Source organism: Bubalus kerabau, chromosome 1 (genome assembly GCF_029407905.1).
Source record: "Bubalus kerabau isolate K-KA32 ecotype Philippines breed swamp buffalo chromosome 1, PCC_UOA_SB_1v2, whole genome shotgun sequence".
Classification (NCBI taxonomy): domain Eukaryota; kingdom Metazoa; phylum Chordata; class Mammalia; order Artiodactyla; family Bovidae; genus Bubalus; species Bubalus kerabau.
Genome location: NC_073624.1, coordinates 249,233,108 through 249,253,400, shown reverse-complemented (window position 1 = coordinate 249,253,400; position 20,293 = coordinate 249,233,108). Strand labels below are relative to the sequence as shown.

At 40.3% G+C, this 20,293-nt stretch overlaps 1 protein-coding gene across 22 annotated transcripts in view; it reads right to left on the bottom strand.

The window, feature by feature from the left end:
* The window catches only part of LOC129637974 (teneurin-2-like), a 462,189-nt gene extending 444,463 nt beyond the window's left edge, over positions 1 to 17,726 (bottom strand). For 3 of the 22 annotated variants that reach the window (XM_055562485.1, XM_055562367.1, XM_055562413.1), the window contains exon 1: positions 17,657 to 17,721. Coding sequence is in view for 4 of the 22 variants with exons in the window: in XM_055562488.1 (XP_055418463.1) it covers positions 14,653 to 14,671 (19 nt within the window). In the remaining 18 variants the exon portion in view is untranslated. Of the gene's footprint in view, positions 1 to 14,652; positions 14,749 to 17,656 lie in introns of all 22 variants that reach the window. The other 19 variants (XR_008707676.1, XR_008707675.1, XR_008707677.1 and 16 more) reach the window with 15 other exon arrangements.
* Positions 17,727 to 20,293: the final 2,567 nt, after the last annotated feature.

The window sequence follows — 20,293 nt, the reverse complement described above, 5'->3', positions numbered from 1 at the left end:
ACACCCTCCTCCAGGGGATCTTCCCGATCAAGGTATCAAGCCCAAGTCTCTTTATGTTTCCTGCATTGGCAAGCGGGTTCTTTACCACTAGCAGCAGATTAAATTTGCATTTATGCATTCAATTTCCCCCAAATCCCTTAAAAGACTCTCAGTTGGTGGCATCTTAAAACTTGTTAATATAATATATAGTAAAAGACCTAATTTTTGAGACATTAATGACTTTTGCCTTTCTTCACTTGTTAAACTTATTTTTTATCTGGTTATTCAGTGGCTGGGGCTTAGAAACGGAAGTGAAACATCATTTGGGGGCTAATTAAAATCTAGTTGATTGGAGCTTAACCTACTTCATCCTGACCTGAGGTAAGGATGAAGAAAGTTGAGCCCTTTTCATAGCTCACTGTGGGATAATGAAAGTTCTGCTAATAAGGACAATACTACTTTTTAAGGGAGAGGATAAATATCTTTACCTGAGTTTGCAAGGTACATACATTTTAAACAATGTATTACAAACTGTTTGTGCACAATTGATCAAGTTTCAGTGGACAGCGAGAAGAGAAACAACCTCTTTCCCTGAAATAAGAGTGGAGAGAGGACAGGAGGCCTGAACAGAATGTGGAGGTGGAGGGCAGCTTAGCTGAGTGACCACAACACGCATGACCTTGATTCCTAAATCAGTGGCAATATCATTTCACCCTGCAAAGAGCAGATGTCTGGCTAGGGTCTAAGGAGAGGGGCTCGGTGTAGAACAGGATGAAGAAGTTGATAGAAGAAGAGGATAAGGGGGAGGAATGACCTAAGTCTGCTGGTTTTGCAGGGGTCACTGCACGGGTTTTCAGGAGCTGGCACAGGGTAAAGAGACAGTTGCTTAGATCCAAGGAAAGCAACTGGTGAGTTGAGTATGGTGGCAAGCTCAGCGGACAAAGGACTGCAGGAAGTGTAAAACAGATAGCTGGAAATACTGGCCAAGGGGCCCAGCAGGGCTGGAGAGACTGACTAGTTACAGAATATGGCAGGGCCAAGGGTCTGGAGAGGCTGATGTTGGCTAACGACTGGTTTCTAGATGACACGTTTCAATTGGAATGAATGTCAAAGCCCTTTTCAGAAATGAACAGGGAATTCCCTGGCAGTCCAGTGGTTAGGACTGGATACATTGGGAGACTAGGATTGACATATACACATTGCTATATATGTAACAGATAACTAATAAGGACCTACTGTTGTAGCATAGGGAAATTTACTCAGTACTCGATAATGGCCTATATGGGGAAAGAATCTAAAAAAGCGTAGATGTATGTATATATAGTCAAATAACTGATTCACTTTGCTGTATACCTGAAACTAACACAATACTGAAAATCAACTATACTTCAACAAAATTTTTTTTTAAATTTAAAACAAAACAAAAAACAAAGCAAACACACACACACACACACACACACACACAAAACCCAAATGAACCAAGTTGAGTCCTTCTGCACTCGCTCTCCTAGACATTCAAGCTCAGAACATGGCAGTTATGCTGGGTGTGGTCTTCTCCCTTATTCCCTGAACCTGGTCAATCACCTAGTCTGGATAATTATACCTCCAAAATATATCTGACCTGTCTCCCTCCTTTTCATTGCTATGACCATTGGGATAGTGGTTAATTACTGAAGTTTGTTGTCAGAGTGACCTGGATTTAAATATTGCCTTTGCCACTTAATGGCTTAGAGACTTGTGGCCAGGTAATCTCTGAAACTCAGTTTTATCACCTGCAACGACAGGACTTGACACCCTAAGTCTTTTCTGGAGATTGACTAAGATTTGAGTAAGACGGCCCCTGGGAGGTATCTAGGAGAGTACAGGGCACGTAAGAAATGTTCATAGCTATTTGTTGAATTCATGAATATTCTTGTTATTCTGCTTCAGTTTAGATCTCCATCTTTCCCCTAGATTATTGCAATAGTTAGCAATTCTCCCTGTATCCCAATTTTCTTCCTCTCATGTCTGTTTTCCATTTATCTGCTGGGTGATCAACATAAAACATCGGCTTTTTTTTAAACTTTTTATTTTGTATTGGGATATAGCTGATTAACAATATGGTGATAGTTTCAGGTGGACAGCAAAGGGACTCAGCCATACATATACCTGTATCCATTGTCTCCCAAACCCCCCTCCCATCCAGGCTGCCACAGAACACTGAGCAGAGATCCATGTGCTGTACAGTAGGTCCTTGTTGGTGATCCATTTTAAACATAGCAGTGTGTACAGACAACCAGAGGTTCTAAAACACAAGTTTGAGGGTGTCACTCCTTAGCTTAAAATCTTTCCATGGTTTCCCAATGTGCTTAGAGTAATATCTAAATGGATTAACCTGGCCAACAACACTCTTTAAAGTCAGTCCTGTGCTCCCTCCCCACTGCTTCCCCCTCTTTACCTCCTTATACTTGAGCACATCTAGCTGCCCTTGGCAGAACATACCATAGCATTTCTCATCATCTTGCCTCCATCCATGTTATCCCTCCTACTGTGAATGGATGCTCACCTACTCTTCCTCAGGCCACCTCCTATTCTGCCTTTCAGAGCCATCTCAGGCATCTACGCCTTTGGGAAGACTTCTGGTCATCCCCTTTTCTGGGTTAGTAAGTGTTGCTTGGGCTCCATGACCACTGTGCAAAAGAGTTTAATTTTTCTTGGTTTGTGTGTCTGTGTTTCCACGAGACTGAAAAGCTACCTGAGAACAAGGACCCTTCCAGTACCTGGTACAGTATGTATTCACCAAATGTGTTGTACATGGATGTGCATAAATATGTACTCATACATATATTAAATATGTGTGTGTGCATGCATATTATATATACACAGGCTCTTTTGGATTTCAGGCTTAGTCTCTCATCTCACATATCTTTATATTCATCTACCATTCATTTTCTCACTGTAGTTAGATCTTTTCCAGATTGTGTCTGATACAGAATGATTCTTCTTAATTTATCCACAGATTTGGGACCCCAGGGCCTTATTTTTATTCTATAACTTTGCTCTCTTTGTTAGAGTTTATTGGGTCAGATGTGGATGCTTGAATGAGTTGGACCAAGAGCAGCCTCTCTCCCTCTCTACCCTCCTGTCTCCCTAGTCTCTCTCTTTTATTCTTTCTAATATTTTGAACTAGTAAAGTCAAAGCCAATTTCTCCAACAGGGTAGGTATAAACCTTTGGGGTGTTGGCAGCCACGTCCTGCCATGTGAACTTTGGAGCAAGGAAAGTGGGTCTGCAGAGAAAGGAGTGTGAGAAAGATATGCAGAGACAAAGATATTCTTAAAGAGTTAAAGAGAATGAGAGAAAGCACAGACACAGACACAGACACACACACACAGACACACACACACACACACAATCAGTTTTCCATTTGTTTTAGCTGCCTTATTGCAAGGACAAGTAAGTGCCCATTGGACCGGCCTCGTGGACGGCTCCCATCTCTTCTAACTTTCACTCTAGTTTCACTGCTCTATTTATAAGTGTGTGGCCATCACAGTTAAGTATATATTTGTACTCTACAATGAATACCCAGCTGTCAGGAATGAGACAACACGCTTAGAATCCAAAATGGCCTGGATGCACTGGAGGGATTACATGAAATGAAATTCAAATAAGACAGATACAAAAAAATTACACTTAGGAAAGGAAAAATAAATTCTATGAAACCTAAATAGAAAAGTGCTGGGGAGAAAATGAGAGAAGAAGTCCAAATAACTTGGGGATTAGAGGAGGCCACACAGTGAACCCAAGTGGGCAGAAACAGTAGCTACAAAGCAGGAAAGTGACTCAGTCAGGGATGTACGTGCCAGGGAGGGAGGGAAAGGTGATGTATCCCCTTCCGTTTGCCCCTGAGGTTCCCCCTGAGCTCTCGCGTGGTTTTGATGCCTGCGTCTGGTCTCTAACGTTGACACTGTCACCTTCAGAAAGCGCTGTGCTGACAGACAGTTCGAAGCATAAGCCCGATTTAGGAAGACGAGAAGTGTGCTCAATATTCCCATTTAATGAAAGAGAAAGAATGCTGTGGGGGAGGCTTCTTAGCCGACGTGAAAATAGAGAATTTGTATGGAAAGGGAAACCGTATACTTTGCTTTCTTGAATTTTTAATTCAGACTTCTGGTATGTTTTACACTTAATCTGCCTGCAATGTAGGACACCCTAGTTCAGTCTTTGGGTTGGGAAGATCCCCTGGGGAAGGCAATGGCAACCCACTCCAGTATTCTCACCTGGGAAATCCCATGGACAGAGGGGACTGGTGGGCTACAGTCCATGAGAGTCGGACAGGACTGAGCGACGAACACACTTACACTTTCTAAAAAGCTTGACATATACAGTATGAGTCAATGAAGGTGGCCAGCACTGATTGTGTGGTGCCACACAGAAAAAGTGTACTTCTTGCTCATGGCAGCACAAAGCAGGTTGGCAGGCAAAGGTGGGAGGGCCGGGGGAGGCCTCTGCTCCATGCAGTCATTCAGGGACTCAGACTCCTTCCCGAGTTTGGGCTCCCTTCTACGTTTTCTCACCCAGGTCCTCTATGTTCCTTCTGCTGATGCACAGAGAAATAGGATGGAGAGTTCGATGTGGATTTATTTTCTTTTTGGGAAATGATGCCATTTCCTTACACATATTCCACTCTCTGAACTCATGAACAGGGACATACCTAACTTCAAGCAAAGCTGAAAGTGCATTTTCATTGTTTGTCCAAAAGGGGAAGGAGCAATAGGTTGATAAACAACAGCCAGTATCTGTCACCTCTATTGTGCATTTTCACCCTTAGAGGTGCACATACTATTATTTTAGATAACTTGGTATGTACATAAATGTCTATATAATGCAACTTTCTTCCTCCTCTCCTTCCTCATCTTGTGACAGAAAGTACTCTTCAATTGTGGCAGCTCTTCCTTTTTTTAACGGAACCCAGATATCACAATCTTCTCAAATTAACACCTTAGGTAGCTACTATCAATCAACGGGAATCAGAATTTTAGATAAAATCTATTTGCCTTTCCAACCCTAGACTGTATCTCAACATCAGTGAGTTAAAATACATGAAGATAGCGAGAAAGTCTTAATCATATTTATTGAGCAGAGAAATGGCTGGACCAGAAAACTGAGCATCATCCACTCCTGTTCACTTTTGTAAATCGTAGCTAATATTTTGACTTTCAATGTGTCCCTGAATACTATTTCTTGAATTGATGGGGAGTCTCTACTCATGAGAGCTACTTAAACACCTGTATTAAAGCTTGGAGGCATTAAAATAAATAAATTTATATTAAAAAATAAAAAAAAAGAAAGCTTGGAGGCTTCTGAAAAGAAACAGTTTTCGGATGCTCATACACACATTCAGTCTGGCTTGGACTCCACACCAAAGCCTAATGGAATACAGAGTGTGACTGTCCAAGGCTTTATGCAGGATACAGGGACTGTGTTCCAGGATTTCGAGAAGTTCATCATGGACAATTCATGCTGTCAATTTTGATGTATTTTTAATAACACCTCTATGCATTATGAATCTAAATCATTGCTAAGTGTTAGAGCAGAGAATGCACTTGGTGAACTATCTTGAACTGGATGAATTAGTTCCAACGGAATGTTAAGAAAAATCCACCCTTTCCCTCTCCACCACAGCCAGTAAATACTAAGCCTTGCCATTCATCCTTTCAAGCTTCACATTCAAAGCAAATTACTACAGAAATAGACAAACTGTAGGGAGGATGCCAATGAGAGAGCCAAAGGCAGTCATAAATATTCTAAAGTTCTATCCAGAGCTACCAATGGGGGAATAATGGAAAAAAAACAAAAACAAGAGTACCCAGATATCTACCAGTTATTCCACAGTTCTAAGAACTGTAGTATCTGTTTGTCCATTAGCTGGTTTTGTATTGGCATTAAATGATCACTTAGTATGAACTCAGCAGAGTTCCACTCACATAGAACAGGAACATAATAACCATACTTGCTAAAAGCGGCAGAACAAAGTTTTCCCTTTAAATATTTACTGTTTAGGAAATGGATAAAGCAGATGTGGCATATTTAAACAATGAAATATTACTCAACCCATAAAAAATGAAACAATGCCATTTGTAGCAAAATGGAAGGACCTCAAGATTAACATGCTAAGTGAAGTAAGCCAGAGAAAGACAAATATCATATGATATCACTTATATGTGGAATTTAAAAAAAATATACAAATGAATTTATATACAAAACAGGAGACCCATAGACACAGAAAACCAACTTATGGTTACCAAAGGGGAAAGGTATGGGAGAGATAAACTGGGGGTTTGTGATTAGCAAATACAAACTACTGCATATAAAATAGATAAATAAGGTCCTACTGCATAGCACAGGGAACTATACTTGACATTGTTTAAAAGCCTATAAGGGTAAAGAATCTGAAAAAACAGCTACATATGTATGTACAACAGAATCACTTTTCTGTTAGCCTGAAAACACAACATTGTAATCAACTATACCTCAATTAAAAAAAAAAAGTTAGTTAAAGTCTTCAATCACTTTTACCTCTGGATGCACAAAAAGCACAGGACTGTCAGGACAGCAAGGGACTGTCTTCCTCAAGTGTTTCTGCAGACTCAAAGCAACACATGGTTTCTCCACAGAGCATTCAAACTATTCAAACTCCACTGTCAATAAGGTACTCCACAGAACTGACTGGAGATAAAGAATCAATACATGCCAGCTCCATCTACCTTCATTCCTCTCCACCTGACCTGACACATGCCCTGTGCTTTTACCCGAGGCACTATTCCCTGGCATCCTAGAAAAGAGACAGCATGCTAATTTCAACGCCAAGAATCAGAGCCTGGTGATAGATTAACACACAGAAACTCGATTCCAGTGAAAAGGAGTGATTCTTGCAACTCTAACAACACAGCAGCAAGAAGCAAAACCAGTTAACTCACACAAAGTTTTACACTTTTTATTCAAGGTCTTCTTTTTCCTTGAGTTTCCGGGTCTTCCCTGCCTCTCTCTTCCTATTATTGTTGTTTCTAGACTCAATCATGTAGCATAAAATATTGGCATTTAACTTTTCTGTTTGAATACATTTTACATTCTTAGTCGTGGTGAGGGTAGAGCATTCTTTTTATCAGAGGCACTTACTCTTCCATACAAAGAAAGTCTCCACCTACAGTATTAGTCTTTGCATTATGGGCTTTGTATTAAATGAATGAGTAAGTAAGGATGGCTCCTATTGGATGAGGTGTGCTTAGCTTATAGCTCTTGGAAAAATAAAATTATTAAAGAGACAATAGAAGCTGGGGCTAAGGTTGTACCCAGAGAAATGATGGGTAGTGACACATTGGTATCACTTGTCAAGAAAGGAACTCAGAGTGCAAACAAGGATGAGAGGGTGCCTCCATGAAGGTAAGTGGAAAAGACACAGCCTGCTTCCAGCTAGTTCCCCAAATCCCATATCATGACCATACTGAATTGAGGAATAAAAGCCTCAATCGTAGTAATCCCAGATAGGAGAGCTCCACAGCCAATTCCCATCACAAAGTTCTCCAATGGGACCAAGTTCAGATTTTCCTGGAAGTCACTTTTGTACCTTTAAGGAATTCCTTCTTACTCTGCTAACAGTTGATTCCTTCTTTCTCCCATCCCTTTCATCTGCTCCTCTGGCTTAGAAAGGGCCAGAGAGCAGGTGTGGACAGCAACAGACACAATAAAACACAGACTCTCACTGGAGAGAGACAAATCCTTACCACCTGCTTCTCTCCCCTATTAGCCTAGGAGAAAACCGCTTGCTACATCACACCCAAAGCCCTAATTTGTTGATACAACTTTCCTAAAACAAACACATCAATTAGACTATGAGCTTGAGGATTAGTGCCAATTCAATGTCAATGTACCACTTGTTGGCTTCTACTGTATTTTTCTCAGAAAAAAAACAACAACTTTTTGCCTAAATGAAATAAAGTAATCCTATGACGACTCCTGTTATTGAACAAGTAAGAATCACACCCAATTTTCTTACTGTTTAAATCAAGACTTACTGTGTCCTTTTTAATGCTGTATTCCATTCACCGCAGGGATCCCCTAGCATGTATTATATATGGCTTTGGACTGGGAGTCTCTGGACCAGTTTTAGCCAAGGCAATTATGGGGCATGAGATGACACTATGAGAAGGAAGGCTAGAGGTCTGTGAATGCTGGTGTGTCTGGCTGTGCTTGTGGAGTATGTAAGAGAGAAAGCAAGAACAAGATGGGGAGAGAGGGCACAGATTAGGACTCTTGAAGAAAATAAAAAGAACAGTTCTCAGAAAAACCTTTACTATTAAAAGGATTCACACTGTGGCAAAACCCAGCCCTTTCATTAAAGCAAACTGAGATTCAGTGAGGGATATGGCACCATGGAAAGAAACAAGATCCAAACCAGAACATCAGCGTATAAACATGTATGATGGTGAGGTGGACATGGACTCGGACACTCAAGAGATGTCCTCGAAGGACCTGTGAGACAGAACTTTCTCAAGGAAAGGTATGATACTGATACCTAAGTGGTTCTATCCTTGGTTACCTTGTTTATGAAATTTGTCGTCTATGCATGGAGGTTCAGATGTCAGTGATTTCATTGTGTAGCTGAATGAGCGGGTGGGCAGAGTTCACAGGGTTTGCTCATTAAATAGTTAAATCAGCATGTCATCTCGGTTTTTACATGCATATTAAACCTTTCTTTGGTATTTCAGATGATTCTTCTTCTGCATAAAAGATATGAATAGTCCTCCCCCGGACTGCTTCAAAGGGAGAGAACGTACTTTAGAGTTTTCTGTAACTGTTGCAATATTCAAAATGTTGTGAAAATGCCTTAAATCGAATGAGCCTGGTGGTTTGATTAGAGCAGGAAATACCTCTACTTGCCAAAGCAAATATTCTCTAAAAGAGACTGGTAGATAATGACATTGAAAGAAATATATTTACTTTTAGTGTAGTTCAAGTTATTACAACACAATATAAAATTAAGGAAAGGTCAAATAAAAAGTTGGTAACTATCATTAAAATAAGAAAATATTGATATAGTGATGCAGGTAGATCCTTTCCCAGTGCAGAGCAGGGAATACCACAATACAGTAATTATCAATATAAAAGCAACAATGTAGAGGCCCACTAACTAGGAATCAGGCATTTTGCCACTTTATACATGTATTGATGCAGCAAACCCATATGACAGTCAGTCAGTAACACGGACTCTTAGCTTTTCTCTTTCTGAAGGAGGGCACAGAACCGGAGTTTAAATGACTCACTCAGGATCTTGCATGCAGCTAGTGAGGAGCAAAGCAGGGTAAGCCTGGTTCTAAAGCCATTGTCTCAGACATTACATGCCAGGAATTCATGTTATTTTTCCTTCTTACTGAAATCTCAGAAGCTACACAGAGTGAGAATGAGTAATTGCTACCTTATGCTAATTTCATGCAGGCATTTGAAACCAATATTAAAAAAAAAATCCATCATAATAATAATGCAGGTAGTTATGGTTCCACCTTTCATACCAGTTCAGAGTATTTGTAACTGCATGTTTACACAGCTTTCACCAAGTCAAAAAAGCAACTCACTTAACTATGAATTTGCAACTTATGCAAAAATCTCACATCCTGCAAGAGGGAGGGAGATGTAATAATTGGGAAAAAAAAATCTAGTAGCTAGAATACAAAAATTCCATTTTCCACAAAACTGCCACATTTCTTGTGTACAATTCTCTAGCAGTTGTTTAGAAAGTGCTACTGGTCACACTGATAAAATGTGGCAATTCCATCATAGTGACATAAATATTTTTACCTGAATAATCCCTGCTGTTCCTTTGAAACTGAAATTAATTCACATATTGTTTTCCCTGGAGTAGCCCAAAAACCTACTTTTTTTTTTTCCTTTAAGGTAGAGACTGTGTGTACTGATGCTGAACCAAGTATTATTTCTGAACAGCGATTTTATTTTTCCAGTGCATGCTATGCTAAAAAGCAGGATAATGGTACTGAATATAGAATCAATACATATTCAAATGGAATCTGTTTATTTTGCTTTGAAAACATGGGCTGAACTGTGATATCCACAATCTACTGTTAATAGTATCAAACCATTAATGGCTGGCTTTGTGCTTCCTACCAAGACCGATTTCACAGAACCCAGGCAAGCCTGGCCATGCCGATTTAATCAGCCTGCTTCTCGGCCTTGTGAGAGGATGATCACAGGCCTACTGGTGTATCAAGAGCAGTGGGGAATAACTCTGAAGGATGCTCCTGGTTCAAATCCCAGCTCAGCCCCTTCCTAGTTCCATGAGGCCGGAACCAATCACTGAAACTCTGCCTTCTCAACAAGTGGGATAACATCAACCACCCCAGGGTCAGAGCCATTACACTGCCCTACACCGAAAGCCACTGTGCTTGTCGTCGTTCATATGAATGGTGCAGTGCACAACCTGAACATGCCAGCCTGCTCAAGGGTTGTGGCGATTCAGGTCATTCTGTTTATAAAATATTTAGCACAGCCCCTACCATGTAGGAAAGCCCCAGGGAATGCTCGATCTTTTTATTAGTTTTAACATAGATCATCTACGACTTCTAGTTTCACATCCCAGTTTTGAAAAGGTTTGAGAAAATACTGTAATCCACGTTCCATGTGATTTTCCTATCAAGGGAGCAATGGGATTTTATAAATTTTCTAAGTATTCTCTATATGTTTTCAGAGCAATTGCCTTGGCAAATTTCATTCTATTTCCATGCTGTATCATGTCTGTGAAGAAGTCTGAAGAACTCAAGATGTCCTCAAAGGGCAGAGTGACTTTGGAGTCACACTGAGTGAAAGTCCAGATCTCTCCATTTTCCCCAAGTTTATCATTCAAGCCTCAGCTTTCTCATTTGCATACTGGAGATGATGATAATTTCTATCCTATAGCATTGTTAGGAAGGATGAGGAAGATACTGCAGTGCAAAGTGTTTAACAAAAGCCTGGCTCAGAGCTGATACTAAACAAACCACTGCTACATTATAGCTGCTAGTCTGTGTCTCGTAGTCACTTGCAGAGGAGTATTAGATCCAGAAACCTCTTCAACTGCAAGCCGTGTCATGGGAATGTTGTCCCATGAACTCAGCATGGTTCAAAATTCTTAGAAAGACAATCAGCAGGGCATTGTTCTAGTTCTATTTTTGCTATTGTGGGGCTTGCTTATCACACTGATTCTGCAAACCTTAGCTGCTTCATCCATAAAGAAAGGTGATTAGATTCAGGGATGTCTCAAGAGGTCTCTTCAAGTACCAGATCCTCTGATTTCAACATTAGGTAAAAGAGGTAGAATTTTTGTTAGGATCCTTCTTTTACTTTTTTCGTTACCTCTCCAGAGTTTGGATGCTACACATCCCTGCCTGATGCTCATAAAGATTTGCTGATGGATCCAATTATTTTTATTAAGTTTGAATGAGGCCTCAGAATCCTGCTCAGCACAGTATGTCAGAGCACTGAGCCTCTCAAACCTTCTAAGTCTTAGTTGGAAGGATCTGACGTATTTGCTATCTGTTTTGAAACATCTTCTTAAGTACTTAGGACTGTTTCTGATAATAATCATGTATATTTCTTTTTGCTACCCCCAACCCAAACACAGTCTGACTTTTATAACTAGCTAACAATAGAATCAGCTTTTAATTTCAGGGAGTTTACATTTTAAAAGTACTTCATTAATTCCTATAGAAAATACTTAAGGGAGCCCTTCTCTGTTTTTCCCACTACACATTTCCAAGCAATGTTAGGGGTCAGGCAGACAGTGAATAGGAAATGCAGTGTATCAAGCACAATGGCATTAAGATCAGGGGCCAGGTAAGTGGGTAGGAAAGATGCTAGATACAGCCTAGAAATTAAGGCATTGCTTCTTGAAGGTTCTGGGCAATAATGTTCTAACACATGGAACAGTGTGGCAAAGCCTGATGAAGAGACAGATATGATGGTCTGGTTGGGAACTGTCAAGTCACTCAGGGCAATAAAGCATGTGTATAATGAGTTGGGTTCCTGGGAGACAAAAAAAACAAGGAGGTGAGCAGAAGCCATCATCTTGTAGAAAGAAATGCAATACTTTCACTTGAGAGGTAACACCAGAGGTCAAAACAAAACAAAACCCAAAACAACAATAACAAAAACCCAGTGGATCTGGGAAAAGGAATATTACAGACAGAGGCTTTTAACGCAGCTCAAATGATTGCATGCAGGGGCTGCCTATTAAGGTTAATCAGATCTGGACACAGATCAGCTGATACAATGAGAAAACGGGAGGAGGAGAAATTTCCTTCTATGGACTTAAGTGTACTTTCTAGTCAACAATAAAGGCACTTATTTGTACCCTAATATGAGAGCAGCTGAATCATTTCAAGGGATAATTTGTTGGGTTATTATGTTTAGAGTGAGTGCGTAAAGTTGCTCAGTTGTGTCCGACTCTTTGGGACCCCATGGACTGTAGCCTGCCACACTCTTGTCCTTGGGATTTTCCAGGCAAGAATACAGGAGTGGGCTGCCATTTCCTTCTCCAATTATATTTAGAGTTTCTGATTCTTTATTTTTCTGTCTTAAATAACGTAAATTGGAGCAGTTAGGGATGGTGCATAAGTGAGCACAGTCCTAGGCACCTGGGGTTATGGAAGGAATCTGACTTTGTTCAGTCATATTTGTTTCTTGATACATGGAAACATGCCAGGCACTATGATAAGTGCTGCGAAGAAGGCAGTGAACAAATGAGCATGCCTTCAACAAGTTTACAGTCTGAGAAAGAATATCGTATTCAACACATGCATGTGGAATTTGAAAAAAACGAGTGGGGACAATCTTATTTATAAAGCAGAAAGAGAGACACAGAGGCAGAGAACAAACATATGGATACTAAGGGGGAAATGGGGGTGAGATGAACTGGGAGATTAGGATGGACACATATACACTATTGACAGATACTATGTATAAAACAGATAGTTAATGAGAACTTACTGTATAACACAGGGAACTCTCCTCAGTGCCCTGTGGTGACCAAACAGGGAAGAAAATCCAAAAAAGAGGGGATATATGCATAGCTGATTCACTTTGCTGTACAGCAGAAAGGAAAACTTCAAAGCAACTATACTCCAATAATACTACTAAAAAAACTAATAAAAAAAATGTATACCGTCCCCCACCCCAACAAAGAAACTTATGTTCTAGTGAATGAAAAGACATTAAAAAGTAGACACATCACAGATTCGTGACTACAAATCATGACAAGCATTAGTAAGGAAAACTGAAGCACAGAATAAAAAGCTTGCATCAGAGGAATCATTTTCAAAAGTGGGGCTCAAAGAGGCTATAGAAGTAAACTGCAGCTGAGCTCTAATAAGTGAACAGGAGGAATAAGCAGACAGTGTCTCCAGCAAAGCAGTGCTTCTCAAGTGGCAAGGCATCTGGCACCAGCTGGAGACATTTTTGTTGGCTTTAACTATGGAGAGGTGGTGCTCCTGGCTCTATGTGGGACAGCCCAGAACACTGCTAAATACCCTGCTGTGCAGAGGTCAGCCTGCCACTACCAAGAACTACCTGTCCTGAAGGTCCATGGTGCCAAGGATGAGAAACTCTGAGATGCAGGGAATGGTATCTGGGCTTCAGACCCAGAGACAGTTAAGAACTGGGCAAGGGTGAGCACTGAAGAAAAGTCATGGGTGGGTTGAGTGGGGAGCATGAGCTGAGGCACAAGATGGCAGGGATGAGACTGTGCAGGGTCTGCTGGGCTGGCAGCTTTACAGAGTTTGGGTGTGCGTGTTCCCAGTGCTTCTCAGGCAGTGCAATGGTAAAGAACCCGCCTGATATGCAGGAGACTCAAGAGATCTGGATTCCACTGCTGGGTCTGGAAGATCCCCTCGAGTAGGAAATGGCAACCCATTCCAGTATTCTGGAAAACGTATGGAGAGAGGGGCCTGGCGGGCTACTGCACGTGGTGTCACAGAGTCGGATATGACTTAGTGACGAAGCATGCATGCAAGTCCCCAGGGCAGTGAGGAGGCTCCAGAGTACTTTAAGCAGGACAGCCACAGGCTGGTTTCCTGGAGGTCTTCACTGGCTGTTGAGTGTAAAGGAAGGGAAGGCGAGGAGGTGGAACATGAGCAAAGAGCTCAAGGAAGTGGCAGGAGAAGACTGGAGATAGTTTACAGCCTTCTGCATCGAAAGTACTAAAAGAATGTGGTATGGCAAAAAGCAGGGTCTTTGCATTAATGGGAAAGTTTACCGAGTACTGTCATACAAAGGAAAGGGAGAGCCGCCATTCTGAATAAAGATGAATCAGGTGGCTCCTGACATGGCAGTAAAAACATGGTAAGTGTTAGGATAAAAGATGCGGTAGGGAACCATGTGAGATTAGATCGTACTCTCCCATAGACGATTCCCGGGAGGTAATTCCATTACTCTTGCTCTGTGTATTTCAAGGGTCACCTAAAGTTTTAACCTTGTTCTACTTTGGTTTTCATACCTCAGCTGGCTCTGGTACGAGTAGGTGGATGGGGGATTTGTGTTTAGTCAGGGTTTTTTAAAAACTGTTGTCAGCTATGGGGAAACATGGTAAAGTTTGTGTTAAGAAAACAGTGACAGACAATTAAACCTAGGTAGCATTTTACCAAATACTAACCCTTCCACATATGTCCCATGAGCACTGCGAATCCATGGATCGCCCAGAGTCTTCTCTACTGAGCAGGCTTCCAGAAGTCATTTTAACAATCCTGCTCTAAATGGAAAAATCACGTAACTAGACACGAATATAAGGTAGTTTTAGAAATAAAATTTAAGGGATTCAAGACAGTCTGCTTCAATTCGAGCTAAATAGTCTTGTCTAATAAAGAGATAAAACACACAACTTTGAAGTCTGTTAAACAGTTAAATTCACAGGCTTTAGAGAAACATTAACATCAGTTACACAGAGGCTTCCCTTAATGGCAGAAATCAATAAATTTGCCTGGTGATTAGTTTTGAACTAACAGCAAGGTAAGAGTGATTTTTACAGTTTTAAATGGCAGAAGAAAATACAAAGAATACTATTTTATGACATGTAAAGATTATCTGAGACTGAACTCTCAGCATCCATAAAAAAAGGCTTATTTAGAGCCACACCTATCACATCTGAATGTTTCAGTACAGTTCAGTTGCTCAGTCGTGTCCAACTCTTTGTGACCCCATGGACTGCAGCGTGCCAGGCCTCCCTGTCCATCACCACCAACTCCTGGAGTTTACTCAAACTCATGTCCACTGAGTCAGTGATGCCATCCAACCATTTCATCCTATGTCGTCCCCTTCTCCTCCCGCCTTCAATCTTTCCCAGAATCAGGGTCTTTTCCAATGAATCAGTTCTTTGCATCAGGTGGCCAAAGTACTGGAGTTTCACCTTCAGCATCAGTCCTTCCAATGAATATTTAGGACTGATTTCTTTTAGGATGGACTGCTTGGATCTCCTTGAAGTCCAAAGGACTCTCAAGAGTCTTCTCCAACACCACAGCTCAAAACCATCAATTCTTTGGTGCTCATCTTTCTTTATAGTCCAACTCTCACATCCATATATGACTACTGGAAAAACCATAGCTTTGACAAGATGGACCTTTGTTGGCAAAGTAATGTCTCTGCTTTTGAATATGCTATCTAGGTTGGTCATAACTTTCCTTCCAAGGAGCAAAGTATCTTTTAATTTCATGGCTGCAGTCACCATCTGCAGTGATTTTGGAGCCCAAAAAACAGCCTGTCACTCTTTCCACTGTTTTCCCATCTACTTGCCATGAAGTGATGGGACCAGATGCCATGATCTTAGTTTTCTGAATGTTGAGTTTTAAGCCAACTTCTTCACTCTCCTCTTTCACTTTCATCAAGAGGTTCTTTAGTTCTTCTTCACTTTCTGCCATAAGGCTGGTGTCATCTGAGTATCTGAGGTTATTGATATTTCTCCTGGCAATCTTGATTCCAGCTTGTGCTTCATCCAGTACAGCGTTTCTGATGATGTACTCTGCATAGAAGTTAAATACACAGGGTGACAATATACAGCCTTGACATACTTGTTTCCCTATTTGGAACCAGTCTGTTGTTCCATGTCCAGTTCTAACTGTTGCTTCTTGACTTGCATATAGGTTTCTCAAAAGGCAGGTCAGGTGGTCTGATATTCCCATTTCTTGAATTTTCCACAGTTTGTTGTGTTCCAAACAATCAAAGGCTTTGGCACAGTCAATAAAGCAGAAGTAGATGTTTTTCTGGAATTCTCTTGTTTTTTTGATGATCCAACAGATGTTGGCAATTTGATCTCTGGTTCCTCTGCCTTTTCTAAATCCAGCTTGGCCATCTGGAATTTCACAGTTCACGTGCTGTTGAAGCCTGGCTTGGAGAATTTTGAGCATTACTTTACTAGCATGTGAGATGAGTGCAATTATGTGGTAGTTTGAGCATTCTTTGGCATTACCTTTCTTTGGGATTGGAATGAAAACTGACCTTTTCCTGTCCTGTGGCCACTGCAAAGTTTTCCAAATTTGCTGGTATATTGATTGCAGCACTTTCACAGCATCATCTTTTAGGATTTGAAATAGCTCAACTGGAATTTCATCACCTCCACTAGCTTTGTTTGTAGTGATGCTTCCTAAGGCCTACTTGACTTCACATTCCAGGATGTCTGGTTCTAGGTGAGTGATTACACCATCGTGATTATCTGGGTCATGAAGATCTTTTTTTGTATAGTTTTTTTGTGTATTCTTGCCACCTCTTCTGAATTGTCTACAGGTGTTTTTTTTTTTTTTTCTTTTTCTAAAATGGCTGGGCTGACCTGTTGCTATAGAAACTGTAGTGCTTCCAAAGCCTATGATATTTACTATCTGGCTTTTTAAAGAGAAAGTTTGTCTACCTCTCCTAGTGAGCTGAAGTTATTTAACACCACCTCAGGGGCTGTTTCTAAAATCACCTTGTTATCACCACATGTAGCTCATACACTGGAAAGTTCTGCTCTGTGAGTGAGCATAGCTAAAGACTGGTTTTGGTTTTGAGTTTGGTTGCAGTTTTGAGTCCCACAAAAAGCAATAAAGCTTGAGAAAAATGCATATCCCTTTGGGAAATGACAATACCAAGAGTAGACAAATATTGTACAGAAATATATATGGTGTATAGTAATATATCCAAATTCCTGGCTCTTTGGCCTGACTAGGAATATGAACAGAGTTAAGTTTGCTGGTGGTTTTTTCCTGCCTGTGAAAGAATGGGCTGTTTATCTACATGTGACCATTTTTTTTTCTCTCCAAGTAAACATTAAAATCCATTCCACTGAACAACGTTTTTATGTGGCCCAGTTTCAGTGAGCTTCTATACTTAGTTTCACTTAACACAACTTATGAGAACTATTCACACACACCCAGAGACTGAGAAAGGACCCAATTCTCAAAAATGTAGGAAAGAAAAGAAATAATTAGCAAGCTCTGTCGGCACCAAAACTCCAACCACTAAGCTCCTTGAAGGCACAACAAACTAAGAAAGCAAAGCAAAGCAGGGACACAGTGAATGGGTTCATCATGAAATCATCTCCCATGAAAATGAGACCATGTTAATTGTTACGGAAAAGCAGTCAGGAGCACAATTTGCCACTAATTTGTCCAAGTTAGTCATGAAAAACATACCTGAGCCACTGTTACTTCTGCGCAGAGGGAGGCTCCTCTCTCGTGGGTGCTGGGTCTGGTTGTTCGAGAAAATCATGTGGGGGCGGGGCTTAAAAGCCGGAGTTCCAGGCCATGCCCCCAACAAATTAACCAGTATTGGAGCTGCCTGGGGCTGTCCAGGTGATTCCAATGTGCAGCCAGGGTTGAGAGCCATTCTTCACTGTGCTTCCTCCTGCCCTGATGCCCACAAGATTATAAAATGCGCTCATATGGGATGAGAAATTGAACCAAATGAGCACAGAGGAGGTCGGGTGAACAAGGGGAGCTCTGGAGAGAGGTCGACTTAGAAAGTTGATGATTTTTGCAGATCTCTGGTAGTACTGGGGCTTCCCTGGTAGCTCAGACAGTAAAGAATCTGCCTGCAATGCAGGAGACCTGGGTTGGATCCCTGGGCTGGGAAGATCCCCTGGAGAATGAAATGGTAACCCACACCAGTATTCTTTCCTGGAGAATTTCACTGGCAGAGAAGCCTGATGGGCTACAGTCCATGGGGTTATGAAGAGTCAGACATGACTGAGCAAACAAGAATTTTCCATGGTGTCTTTAGGATTTTCTATGTAGAGGTTCATGTCATCTGCAAACAGAGTTTTACTTCTTCTTTTCCAATCTGGATTTCTTTTATTTCTTTTTCTTCCCTGATTGCTGTGACTAAAACTTCCAAAACTATGTTGAATAGTAGTGGTGAGAATGGGCACCCTTGTCTTGTTCCTGACTTTATGGGAAATGCTTTCTTTTCACCACTGAGGATAATGTTTGCTGTGGGTGTATCATATATGGCTTTTATTATGTTGAGGTATGTTCCTTCTATGCCTGCTTTCTGGAGGGTTTTTATCATAAATGGATGTTGAATTTTGTCAAAGGCTTTCTCTGCATCATTGAGATAATCATATGCTTTTTATCTTTCAATGTGTTAGTGTGGTGCATCACATTGATTGATTTATGAATATTGAATCCTTGCATACCTCGGATAAAGCCCACTTGGTCATGATGTATGATCTTTTTAATATGTTGTTGGATTCCGCTTGCTAGAATTTTGTTAAGGACTTTAGCATCTATGTTCATCAGTGATATTGGCCTGTAGTTTTCTTCTTTTGTGGCATCTTTGTCTGGTTTTGGTATTAGGGTGATGGTGGCCTCATAGAATGAGTTTGGCAGTTTACCTTCCTCTGCAATTTTCTGGAAGAGTTTGAGTAGGATAGGTGTTAGCTCTTCTCTAAATTTTTGGTAGAATTCACCTGTGAAGCCATCTGGTCCTGGGCTTTTGTTTGTTGGAAGATTTTTGATTACAGTTTCGATTTCTGTGCTTGTGATGGGTCTGTTAAGATTTTCTATTTCTTCCTGCTTCAGTTTCAGAAGTTTATACTTTTCTAAGAATTCGTTGATTTCTTCCAAGTTGTCCATTTTATTGGCATATAGTTGCTGATAGTAATCTCTTATGATCCTTTGTATTTCTCTGTTGTCTGTTGTGATTTCTCCATTTTCATTTCTAATTTTGTTGATTTGATTCTTCTCCTTTTTTTCTTGATGAGTCTGGCTAATGGCTTGTCTATTTTATTTATCTTCTCAAAGAACCAGCTTTTAGTTTTGCTGATTTTTGCTGTAGTCTCCTTTGTTTCTTTTTCATTTATTTCTGCCCTAATTTTTATGATTTCTTTCCTTCTGCCAACCCTGGGGTTCTTCATTTCTTCTTTTTCTAGTTGCTTTAGATGTAAAGTTAGGTTATTTATTTGATTTTTTCTCTTGTTTCTTGAGGTAAGCTTGTATTGCTATGAACCTTCCCCTTAGCACTGCTTTTCCTGAATCCCATAGGTTTTGAGTTGTAATGTTTTCATCTTTATTTGTTTCTATGCATATTTTGATTTCTTTCTTGATTTCTTTTTTTTATTTTATTTTTATACTTTACAAAATTGTATTAGTTTTGCCAAATATCAAAATGAATCCGCCACAGGTATACATGTGTTCCCCATCCTGAACCCTCCTCCCTCCCCATACCATCCTTTTATGATTTGTTGGTTATTCAGAAGTGTGTTGTTTAGCCTCAATATGTTTGTATTTTTAATAGTTTTTTTTTTCCTGTAGTTGACATCTAATCTTACTGTATTGTGATCAGAAAAGATGCTTGAAATGATTTCAATTTTTTTGAATTTTCCAAGGCTAGATTTATGGCCCAGAATGTGATTTATCCTGGAGACTGTTCTGTGTGCACTTGAGAAAAAGGTGAAATTCATTGTTTTGCAGATGACATGATCTTCTACATAGAAAACCCTAAAACACCACCAGAAAATTATTAGAGCTAATCAATGAATATAGTAAAGTTACAGAATATAAAATTAACATACAGAATTCCCTTACATTCCTACACTAGCAATGAGAAAACAGAAAGAGAAATTAAGGAAACAATTCCATTCACCATTGTGACAAAAAGAACAAAATACTTAGGAATAAATCTACCTAAAGAAACGACCTGTATATAGAAAACTATAAAACACTGATGAAAGATGACACAAATAGATGGAGAAATATATCATACTCATGGATCAGAAGAATCAATATAGTGAAAATGAGTATACTACCCAAAGCTATCTATAGATTCAACGC